Source organism: Sphaeramia orbicularis, chromosome 19 (genome assembly GCF_902148855.1).
Source record: "Sphaeramia orbicularis chromosome 19, fSphaOr1.1, whole genome shotgun sequence".
Lineage (NCBI taxonomy): Eukaryota > Metazoa > Chordata > Actinopteri > Kurtiformes > Apogonidae > Sphaeramia > Sphaeramia orbicularis.
This window is the reverse complement of record NC_043975.1, coordinates 52,303,445-52,315,960: the sequence shown is the minus strand read 5'-3', so window position 1 is coordinate 52,315,960 and position 12,516 is coordinate 52,303,445. Positions and strand designations below refer to the sequence as shown.

Here is a 12,516-nt window from a genome sequence, read left to right as displayed (position 1 = left end):
TGAAAATTGAGTGAAAGCAAGTTTTGTTTTTTGTTTTTTACAATGATATGTATTTTTTTCCCAAACTAAAACCTAATGGGGGTAGGGTTAGTAAAAGTAATGATTTGACTGATTAAATATTTGAATAGACTTAATTGCTGGGTAATGCTTAATTCACAACAGAAAAAGAAAGGTGTATAATACATACAGATGTATGATCATATAGCTCTCTACAGAATTAAAAGTACAATCCTGACCTAGAAGCCCAAAAATCCAAACAGGATAGTTTCAGGACGTCTTCAGAGGAACTGTCTGATCTGACGACATTGACTTTGAACTGAAATCACTGAAACTGATCCTCATTCAAAAGCCAGACCATCAGCTCTGCTTCGAAGGTCCAAACGAAGCAAGTTCAATGAACATTTGCAACAAGCAACAGCATTAATATGGGTTTACCAATTATTAGTCACTGAAAAAGGGTCATTTTTGTCCACTTTTCAGCAAACATCATGTAAAAAGTCACACAAGGACAAGTCATACACATTTTTGGATGTTATATTCTGAAACTACACAATTTTTCCAATAAATTCAACACAAGACACTGCATGAAAGGTCTACATTTACTCCACTATATTTTTTTCACAATAATGATCCTCAAAGTTTCAGCCTTGTCTTATGTGGTACAATGATGGATGATGATGATGAATGTGTCCGCTGGTCCAACACTCAGCAGGGCCTTCACTGCTGCCACTGTCGCTCCTTATTTGACACACTGATGATCATAACAGACCTGAGAAAAGAAGCCCACATCACTGCATCTGCTTTGTCTGTCAGCAGGACTTTCACTTCAATTTAGCTCATGTCGAGTCGAGTCAATCCAATCTGGTATGATTTATTTTTGTGAAAAAAAAAGAACTTTCTAGAGTACTCAAATACCAGTTCAATGTTATTCTGAAGTCCTTATAAACATTTAGTAACTGTTATTTACTCTTTTGTCTTTCTTCACATTGGTGCTAACAGCCTAGCGTAACTTCTTGTAACTGTTTGAAAGTCTATGCCATCCAATAACTAACTCTGTAGATGATCTAGTCCAGCCTCCTCTTTCTGATCACAATAAGGACCAGTTGTTGAGTCCGACCACAGTCATTTCACACCTGCGATTGTGGTTTGAATCAAACAGGAAAATCTAGACCAAAAGCTAGGACTTAAAGTATGAAAGTTTTTTAAAGGTCCCATTCTTACAAAATTGTCCCTATTTGGCAAATATGACTCAAACCACTTTGGCAAAGCATCCGAAAACCCCACTGACTAGTCTAAGGTGTCAGAAAAACACCAGCACATACTCACAGCAGCTGTAGGACACTGAAACAGACGACAGCTGACAGCAGGACCTTTACCTGGACTCATATCTGAGGGGTTAAAGGGGTAAACCAGGGTTCTCAAACTGCTGTTCTTTCAGGTTCCACATTCAGTCTGATCTGATCTGCAGTGGACCCAACCAGGAAAACAAGAACAGAAGAACCCAGAAATAATGACAACTGCACATTTTTGTCTGTGTTTTAGTGCAAAAAAACCCCATTAAGTGATAAAAATACTTACTTTTTTAAACTGTCCAAACAAAAAAAGTGAATAACCTGAAAAAACTCAAATTTTTCAGTAAAATCAGTGTAATTTTCTCAGTCTTCTTCCTCCACTTCTCATTAGTCCATGTGCATTCTGGATCAGATCTCCAAAGACACTAAACACTGAGGAACAGGAAGAAAAGAGTTCAAACTGGACTGAATTTAATACAGACATTTCAGGTTGGACACATTTGTTCAGGTTAGTCACATTTTTTGGTACAGGAGAGTTTGGAAATGGAAAGATTTTCCGAATTTAATGTGATTTTTTGCACTAAAACAAAGGGGGAAAAATGCCGTTATTAATTCTAAATTTTTTTGGGCTTGATTCAAGATTTTTTTGGCTTAATTGAAGATTTTTTACTTAATTGAAGATTTTTTTTGGCTTAATTAAAGATTTTTTTTTACTTACTTGAAGATTTTTTTTTGGCTTAATTCAAGATTTTTTGCTAAATTTGAGATTTTTTTTTGGCTTAATTCAAGACTTTTTTACTTAATTGAAGATTTTTTTTGGCTTAATTCAAGATTTTTTCCTTAATTCAAGCTAAGTGTTTTGCTTAATTCAATTCAAGACTGTGGAATTTTTGGCATCCCAGGGGCTGGATTGGACCCTTTGGTGGGCCGCATGTTTGAGACCCCTGGGTTCAACTGTGAGCGGTTACCTGAACTCATGTCTCAGGGGGTACAGGGTTGAAGACTACGCATCAACAGCCAGTGAAGTTGAGTTTGGACGGCTGAGGGCTAGTGGTTGTCATCCTGTCTCTGCCTCCCTGTTCCAGATCAGTGCCAGGAGTTCGTCTCCTTACGCCCCCTGGAGTTCCGGCAGCGGTCGAACCAGCCGCCGGTCCAGCTGGAACAGCCTGGGTCGAGCCCCGTCGCTCAAACGTCAGAAACGCCAGTCTGGAGAGCGGCAGTCGCTCCTGTCTGGAGAGGGAGGGACCAGCTCTGACGAGGGCGAAGGCAGCGGGGAAGTGGGCGGCGGTTTGATGGAGGACGACGACGCCTCATTGGCCAGGACAGATTCCATGTCCCAGTCCCAGACCAGGCACCGGAGGATGGAGTCGATGGAGACACGGAGCTCCATGGATTTACCGCCCGATGCTCTGCTGCAGGTGCGCACTCATCTGTCATTGTCACCGCCCCCCCCCCCACCCCCAATAAAAAGTCTGATACTTGACCCCACAGCACAGCTGAGCGTAAACCCAACACCGCTGGCAAACCCACAGTGGGTTTTGTTTTGTGCAGAATTCTTCTTCTATGTTCTTACATCTCAACCTAAAAGTTCTGGTGATTCAGGGTATTTGAGAAGATCCAAAACTAATGCCATGTTTCTGAAGTTTCTAATGAAAACCACGTCCATGTCCTTGTAGCCTAAAGGCTGGTTTATGTTTGCCGCACGAATGTGACATGCGGAAAATAGACGCATGGTGCTTTTATCCTCCGGATGGCTGCACGCGGTGTCTGTTCCCAAACTGCAGGGGGCAGTGTGCCACAAACACACGTCTGTCACAGTAAAAAAAACTACAGAAGAAGAAAATTCATCAGTTTGTTTCTTGTTTTCACATAGTTATCAATAAACTTCCCTCCTCCAGAGGGACATTTGTGTGTGTTTCCTGTGTTTAATAAAATTCCAGATCCAGCTCAACTCTGTCAGAATCCGTGGGACGTTTGGCCCCTCCCCCCTGGGCCTCCACTTCTCTCTTTGCTGGTCTTTTTTGCCTTTGTCCTGAAGGTTTTTCCCGTTTTTTTTGCCCATTCCTCCTCTTTGCCGACTGTAGCTGAACCATTCCCCACTCGGCTGTGGTGGTGGTCCTGGTGGTCCTGGTGGTCTTGGTGGTCCCACTCATCCCAGTGCCTGTACTTCTGTACTTCTACCATCAGGAGCTCCTGAATGTCGGCCATGTTGTCCGAGCGTCTCTTACAAATTTTCTGAGGTGCGCGACGCGGAAAGTTTCCGCTTGAGATGAGTCGCGTGAAGGGGCGTGGCTGTGAAAATGACATCAGCTGACCGCGTGAAGCCTTGCAGAGCTGGCTGATGCGGTAAACGTAAAGCAGCCTTTAGACTGAGCCAACAGGGCTTTTCCTGGGACTGAGTCCACCATACTGCACCCATGGTTACAGTTCCTCACGGTGGACTTCCTCTTCCCTCTGTTCCATTTTCTGGTAGGTGATGTTTGTTAAGGGGCTGTTCCTTTCACTTATCTTTGAGTGTGTACTGCGGTTAAAATACACTTAACTGAAAAGTTGAAAAATGGGAGTTACACAAGGGAGCATAGGTGTGTGGTTCCAATCTGTAATGAAATGAAACTAACCAGCTAATCTGCATGTAAAACCTGTAAATTAATCAGGTTCTGGTAAGCTCCAAAGTCAGCGACATAACTAAATGAAAGAGACAGCTTTTTGAAATCTTAATATCAAAACTAAATATGAAAAAAAAAAAAAAAAAAAAACCTCTGGAGCCTAAAGGTTATAACCTAACCTAGAAAAACCTGCTTTTTGCAGTGGTTATGTTCACAGTCATTATAGACATTTCTTGTTTCTAATATAGCATACAGTCCACTATACCCTAAGTGGAAATTACATCTGCACTAGATGCACAGTCACATGAACACCATGAAAGCAGTGAGCCTTAAACGTTCATTTATAGATGTTTGCATCATTAGCTCATTTCAACTCTCTGAGTTCTTCTGGGTCTTTTGGCCTAAATTCCCCAAACTGTAAACCCTCACCATCGCCTTTTTGACAAAAATGACTTTTTGCTTATATCATCAAATACACAGTTTCTGATTAAGTTTTTTTTATAACTTAGGCAATTATTTTAGGAAGATGACGTATATGTACTAAACATTTTCAGGTTTGTCACATACTAGAACTGCTTTAGGTCTGAATGTGAATGCCAACATGGACCAGTGTCAGGTTTTCAGCAGCTGTATTTACCCGTTCTAATCCTATCTGACTAAAGGAATGTTAATCAGTGAATCCACCTGCTGTCATTTTTGGCTGGAAGAGAAACGGAATCGACTCAGAGACTCCTGGGAAGGAGTCTCCTTCATGGCAAGAAACAATTAACTCCAGAGCTGGAGGATTTCAAAGTGAAATAGATTCAAACAGATGTTCCCGAGTGTCTAAGAATGGGAAAATCAACTTTAAATCAAAACGTCCCTGAAAGATAATCATATGAAAAATAAACCAAACTGAAACATATCCAGAGTGCACCTGCAAACACCTGTAAATGAGGCTCATTTCCACCATTTTAGAGAATCAGTAGTTTGACTTTCAAGTAGAGTCGGATGGAACAGGATGTGCTGGACTTGTGTACAGTTTCATATGCACTTCCACTGTAACTAACCTCTATAAAATGTGTAGTAGACACATCTGTTACATTTAAACCCAACACTGCACATAATTATGATACAAACGCCACTGATGTGTTTTTGAGTGAATTCCTTATATATCAAATATAATATATTATATAATATATACTATTATATATATATAATACCCCCAGCAAGTCCTCTGAAAGAATCAAAGAGTTTCCTTCTTTTATCCACTAAATCTAAATCAGTCTACATTGATCTAAAATCAGAAGACTGTACCTGCGCTCACCACAATTAAACATTCTCATTAATTTTTGGAAGAGAAAAGAAATATGAAGACCTTCAGTCCATAGAAGTCATTAAATCCTCTGCCTTTCAGTCCAGCTGAACAGTTTAGACACATCAGCTACTCCAGTTTGAAGCTGTTGCATAGTGACGCCTGGTCAGAGCATCATTTTTAAACACAGAGCATATTCATCATTTGCACATTTTCATAAATTTGTCACAATGTGCATTGTGGGAAGTGGAGCTCCACGCAGCCGCATTATGGCCGCAGCAGCAACAAACATGGGAACGGCTTCATTGCCTGTTGCTACTGCAGCTGCATGGAGCTCCGCTTCCTGAGAATGCCCACGTGACCTACCAGCTCTGTTTTTAACAAATGGGTTGTTTACGGTGGAGTACACTTTGAAATTGTTCACCCTGAGGGAAGAGATTTAAGTGCGTAATCCCAGAAAGACTTCCTGATCCATGATTTAGGCTTTGACTCAGGTTTTACAGATTTGATTAAAAATTGGTGACAAAAGTCAGACGCAACTTTAATGTTAGAGAAAACCAATGGGGGCTAAAAGAACAAACGCATGAAGACCAGCATGAACCCTGGAGTTCCACCCCGCCTCAGGCTAAGCCCACTCAACATCACCTCAGCTATGGTGTTAATGTATAACATCTATATAGTTCATTTTCTATGAATCTATCTTCCATGTATGTTTCCGCCCTTGTCTTTCCTCCAGGTGCCCTTCCTGTACCGGTCAGCCAGTATGCATAGCTCCAGACCCCCCTCACTGGGCCAGCTACACCCCCCAGAACACAGAGACTGTAATGGAAAGGGTTCTCCCACAGCCCTGGGCCCCACACATGTTTCTCTGGAGGAAAACACTGAAGACGAAAACGCAGAAGAGGAAGTCAATATGGTCAGTGTGTTTGCATTCGTGTGTGTGTGTGTGTGTATGTGTGTGTATTTGGCCATATTTCTTATTTACTGGTTTAGAAGATTAAATGTCCTCCAAAGCATAGTTTGAGAGACAGAGCCTGTCTTTAGGGTTTGGAGCAGAGATGACATATTATATATATATACATTTGATATATATATATATATATATATATATATATATATATATATATATATATATATATATATATGTACACAGGGTGGGGAAGCAAAATGTACAATATTTGAGGAAGGGATTGAAAGACAGTGTATTGAAAGTCGTGAGAATTTATTTGCCACAAGAAATGTCCATAATAGAAAATGTTTTTATTCTATGTGTCCTCCTTCTTTCTCAATAACTGCCGTCACACGCTTCCTGAAACTTGCGCAAGTGTTCCTCTAATATTCGGGTGACAACTTCTCCCATTCTTCTTTAATAGTATCTTTAAGAAAGTCCACATTGCTGTGTGATGTTCTGTTGGTAGCATGTTCTAAAATGCCCCAATAGCAGAATCCAGAGGGTTTAGATCTGGGCTAGAGGGCGGCCGTAAACATGATTCCCAAAATTGCTAAAGTTGGATTTGCAGAAATCTTGTATTTTTCTAGCTGTGTGGGCTGGAGCACCATCCTGTGTCCAACATAATTTCCATCTGGGTAGTTTGCTTTAAGCCATGGCATACCTGGTATCTGGATGGATTTGGTTGGATCCTTTAGGATTTTGGATTTGAGAGCTTTAATAAAAGCTTTGGTACGTTTTTTGTTGCTTCCTCCACTTCCAGACTTTCTGGTAATAGTTTTGCTCATAGTCATTCTCTTCTTTCCATTATAACAGTCTTTATGGACACTCCAACTGTTTTTGAAATCTCCTTTGGTGGACGAGTGCATTCAGCAAATCACACACTCTTTGACGTTTGCTTTCCTGATTACTCATATGGGCAAAAGTTTGAAAAGGTATGGATAATAGTGTTAGGTATGATTATGACATCAGTATATGTTTGGGTTCAAAACAACTGACGTAGTGTCTGCTGAGAAAAACAACTACATGTTCAGTGTACATTTGGCTTCCCCACCCTGTATATATATATAATATATATATATATATATAATATATTATATATATGTATACACACACACCACCACACACACACACACATAAATATATATATATATATATATATATGTATACACACACACACACACCACACACACACATATATATATATATATATATATATATATATATATATATATAGTATGTTGACTAGGTTTGTCAAAATTTATACATTAACACAGATTAATCCATCATCATGATTAATCTGGTTACTAATTTTAATGCAGTTAAACCATCTGCAGTGCAGAGTGACTCTGAACGTCTGTGGTCATGCATTTCGGGTGCAGTCGGTCCCCGTAGTGACTGTCACACATACACGAATGGGCAGTGGTTCAGGTGGAGTCAGGCAGCAGAACCAACCCATGAAGACAGAAGGAGCTAAACTGTAGATGGGAAATTTGAGTACAAAAAAAAGTGAAGACGGAACAGGTGTTTCAAGTTGTTTTGTTGAAACTTGAAAGTATTCAATAAACACATGGAGTACACATATATATATATAATATATATATATATATATATATATATATATATATTCCCTTCTTGAGTCTATTTGCGCTTAGTCAATGAAACACTATTAATATAGATTAAAATGAATGCTATTTAATCGTGATTAATCGAAATTAATCAACTCTGTGATTAATCTGATTAAAAATGTTAACAGCACTAATATATACATTACATATATCACAATATACATTAGATATATTACAAATGTACTGTACATATGTTACATTTGTACATGACATATATGTTCTGGTCAGGGTTTAAGGGTCATCTGGTATATACATATATAAGAACTGTAGTCTTTAAATATGCATGTATACATCCTGTAAAGGTACTTAAGCTAAAAATCATGAGCTCTTACCTTAAGTTAGTGCTAGTTTATATTTATTATACTTAAATGTAACCCCCTAACCTCGAACATTAAGGATCAGTTTTAAAGTGCTTTTATTGGTTTTTAAAACTCTTAACAGTCTTAGCCCTATTTATTTATCTGATTTGCTTTTAACATATGAGCCCTCTGGGACCCTCAGGTCCTCAGGTAGTCATCTGTTAACTGTTCCTAGAGTCCACACTAAGACTCATGGTGAGGCCTCATTCAGCTTTTATGGCCCCAAACTATGGAACAGCCGACCTGAGGACCTGAGGTCCGCTGCAGTGTTCAGATTTTTAAAAGTAACTTAAAACTTATCTTTTTAGGCTAGCTTTTAATTAAACTCTTACTGTAAATTTTACTTTGATTGCTTGTATTTTTATTTGCAACCGCGGGACTGTGGGGGGTTTTGTTGTGAAGCACTTTGTGCTACATGTAACATGTATGAAAAGTGCTATAGAAATAAGTTTGATTGATTGATTGATTGATTAACCCTTAATCTGAAATCAGATGCAGATAACATAGTGTATGTTCAGAGGTTCAACCTTTAAAACTCATCAAACAGTGGATTTGCACAAACCAAATGACCTGAAAAACACACAAATGAATGATGGTCTGCTGATTTCTGGTCTATGAAGAAAACCCAGCTGCTGAATGTGGTGTGCATGTGTATCCAGGGTCGTTTTTGCCCGACTGTTCCGCTGGTTGGAGAAGAAACAGCCTGAGTGGTGTCGACAGAGGGACACCTGGTCACTCTACCTGTTCCCACCAGAGTCCAGGTACCGCTCCCACTGCCTCTGCTTTTAGTCCTCTGCCTTTTTCTTCATTTCATGTGTTCATGTACAGCCAGACTGTAACAGGATCTCCTGTAGTTTTTGTGGTTTCTACAGGTTTAGTCTGAGTGTCATGGCTTTGTGTTGTATCAGACAAGAAATCTTTCTTTTTTTTTTTTTAATTAGTTTGGGCCAACGTTATTATTACAATGATGCCATTTTCTAGATGAAGTCAACACAGGCATTATTTCCCTTTGCTTGCATCTGTTACACTGCAGTGTTTCCATGAATTACAGCCTCCTTTGTCCCGTCGGGGTTTGGGAATGAATGCTAAACATGTTAACGCTCTATACATAATTCTAAACCATCTTTCAAGCAGCTGACGGATGTACGGTAATTCTGTTATTATTTCTTCAGCAGTTGCAAAACAAAATGTTACACAAACTCTGCAACTTGATGCAGACTTAGACTGAACACTGAAATGCTGACGTTTCACTGTATCAGTGAAACCTCTGTGTTCACTGATAACTGACAAATTCATTTTTGAAATGAACATTAGCTTAGTAGGACAGTTTTGACAGCATATTAAAGTACATGATATATCTAAGATTGTATAGGTATTTAAGATCGATCACAATCATTGACTGCACTGACTAAAGTTTGGGGTAAGCTTATATTACCACACATAGTGCATCCTCCCACAGCAGCAGCAGCGCGTCATCAACATTTTATTATTTTATGAGATTATTCAAACACAAAATAAGGTCAAATCAAACTGAATATTGAAAGACAATTATGTAGCACTTTTGAGATGCAGCTTTATTATTCCCATGGCTGAGTCATCTTCTTGACAGAATACGGCTGAATATTGCATTTGACTGACATCCCATAATGCTGACTGTAACGTGAGCGAAGCGCTTTTCTGTCTTCTGACTGTCGACGCCCCCTCCCACCCACACAAGTCTGTGTTCACTGCACATTTCTGCCCTGTCAGGGGTGAGTAAACATGAGCACAGGGAGGAAGGAGTTTCTCCTGCTGAGTACAGTGTGTTATCTCGGCCACGTGCCCCACCCCCCTCCATGTGCCTCTTCTATCTGTTTAGAGCAGGGGTGTCAAACTCATTTCAGTTCCAGGGCCACATTCAGCCCAGTGTGGCATCAAGTTGGCTGGACCAGTAAAATAATGACAGTGAAAATGATGATAATGTTTACATCTACAGCATTCCCTTAAAAATCTGAATAATATGAACAACTGGAAATGTCTGAGGAAAAACAAGTGCAATTTGAACAGTATTAGGTCTCAGTTTATCATTTACAAATGTGTGTGTGTTACAACTTACACGACACAAAACATTTAGTAACAGACAGAATATTAGTAATTACTTACATTTACTTCCCTGTAGACATTTCAGGTTGTTCATATTTTTGTTCAGGTTAGTGACATTTTTTGTAAAAGGATAGTTTGTTAATGTAAACATTTTCATGTAATTTTACTTTTTTTTTACACTAAAACAGTAAAATTTGCGGTTGTCATTATGTACAGGTTATTATGATCATATTTAACTGGTCTGACCCACTGGAGGTCTGATTGATCTGTATGTGGAACCTGAATTAAAATGATTTTGACACCTTTGATTGTTAATATCTTCAGTGTAATTTGTGTATTTCACAGATCCAGCCCAGATTGGACCCTTGGTGGGCTGGATTTGGCCCCCGGGCCGCATGTTTGATACCCCTGTTTTAGAGGATGTGGTTATGGGTGAAACACCATGTGACATGGTAGCCCCGGCCTGGCACTGCAACACCACAACAACATGCTAATTACACATCAAACCAGTGCCCCCCCCCCCCCCACACACACACACACACACACACACACACACACAATGTTAACTATTAGCCTGGTGACCATCCAGAGCACACAGTGAAGTTTGAAGACTCTAAAATACACAATTCAGTTGTAATTAAATTCTTTATGCAGTGCTTAGAATGGTAACGTCGTTATTATTATGGTTATTTATTGAGCTTTAGTTGATCTTAATTAGTTTAACTTTAAACTGCCTTTAGACGTGAATGAGAGAGCGAATGATTATTCATCTGTCTACATCAGCTCTGTAATGAACTGGTGACATGTCCAGGGTTGACAGAATCATGAACTGTCCATTTTCCAGGTTCAGTCTTACACTCGACTACAGCTGTGGAGGAAAATTCCAGGGAGATGTTGAGAGGGGGATGGGAGCTGTATCTCAGTAAATTTTGGACACATCATCACTAGTGTACCTTTGAGTCATAGGATGTTTCGGCCTTTCAGCACTAGACACCCTTATCAAAGGTGGCCAGCTACACAGTGATCCAGCCTGAGCTGGTGTCCCATGCCCAACTGAGAGAAATGCCTGGATGTTTGAATGGCGCAGCTCCTGGGACTATGCAAGGCGGGGGCGTCCTCTTCCCTGAGTCAAGCCTCATGCTGACCGCAAACCTTGTTTACTTTCCTACTCGGGGTTCAGACCCGGGTTGTCAAGTTGGGGATGGGGTAGGGGGATTAATGGATGGGTCAAGTTGATGTTCTTAGAGTCCAACATAGGTCCTTCCGCTTGATCCATTTCCACTGGCTGCTTCTTTTGACTTCTTCAGAGACTGATCTAATTGTCTTCCACAGAGCCTGCCCATGAGTACCCAGGTCTTTCAGCAGCCTGATGGTGGAAGAAGCCACGAAACCTCTCCAAGCCACTTCAACCGGATACATTTTTGCCTTCCACCCTCGGTGTTGCACCTCCGCTGCCAGTTCTGTGTAGCGCAGTTTTTTGCACTCATAGGCCTCTTCAGCTGAATGCTTCCATGGGACTGTGAGCTCTCTGACATATACAAACTTAAGTGAAGCAGACCAGAGTGCCAAGTCTGGCCTAAGGGCGGTGGCTGCGATTTCAGGTGGAAAGATTAGCTGCTGGGCCAATATCAACTAGCATCTTCCAATCCCAGGTCATGGCTAGCCACTCAGCTTCTGCTTTGATAGGATGGTTTGGCTTTCCTGTCCTTCTCGGATGAATGTTGGTGCCGTGAAAGAGTTGGTTGTCTTCAGGGGCAAGAGGTTGATAGTATTCCTCTGGTTCTCAGGAGCTGCTGCCAGACTCTTGAGGATCTGGTTGTGCCTCCAGGTATAGGGCTCCTGGGTAAGGTAGGTCCTACAACCACTCAAGATGTGTTTTAGAGTTGCTGGAGTTGGACAGAGGGCACAGATTGGATCCTTGCCATACCACTGGTGGAGATTTTTTGGAGATGGGAGCACATCTCTGATGATGGAAGTGATGTTGCTTGCCTCCATGTCCCAGAGCTCCCTCCAGCTGAGCTTCCTCCTCTCTAGGCCTTCCCACCTCATCCATTGTCCTTACTTGGCAAGAGAGACAGCCTTTGGCCTTCTTTCAGCCTCCTCCTGACGGTGCACCTCCTTGACCATCATTTTCCTCTCTCTGATGTTGAGACCTTGCGCCAAGATTGTTTACTTGCTGCAAGGCCAAAGCCTCCTCTTCCCAGATGGACATGCCCCACAATATTGTTGTGCCTCAGGGCTGACGTAGCATGCTACACTGTCTGGGATGGTGTCCATTTCCATCCAGTTAACAGGGGTGGTGCAGC

At 40.9% G+C, this 12,516-nt stretch overlaps 1 protein-coding gene across 1 annotated transcript in view; it reads left to right on the top strand.

Moving 5' to 3' along the window:
* LOC115439493 (voltage-dependent T-type calcium channel subunit alpha-1G-like) overlaps positions 1-11,713 on the top strand; it is a 123,054-nt gene extending 111,341 nt beyond the window's left edge. The window contains 7 exon segments of the mRNA XM_030163306.1: positions 2,378-2,710; positions 5,929-6,108; positions 7,524-7,621; positions 8,788-8,889; positions 11,055-11,124; positions 11,216-11,416; positions 11,543-11,713. Coding sequence (XP_030019166.1) covers positions 2,378-2,710; positions 5,929-6,108; positions 7,524-7,621; positions 8,788-8,889; positions 11,055-11,124; positions 11,216-11,416; positions 11,543-11,713 — 1,155 coding nt within the window.
* Positions 11,714-12,516: the final 803 nt, after the last annotated feature.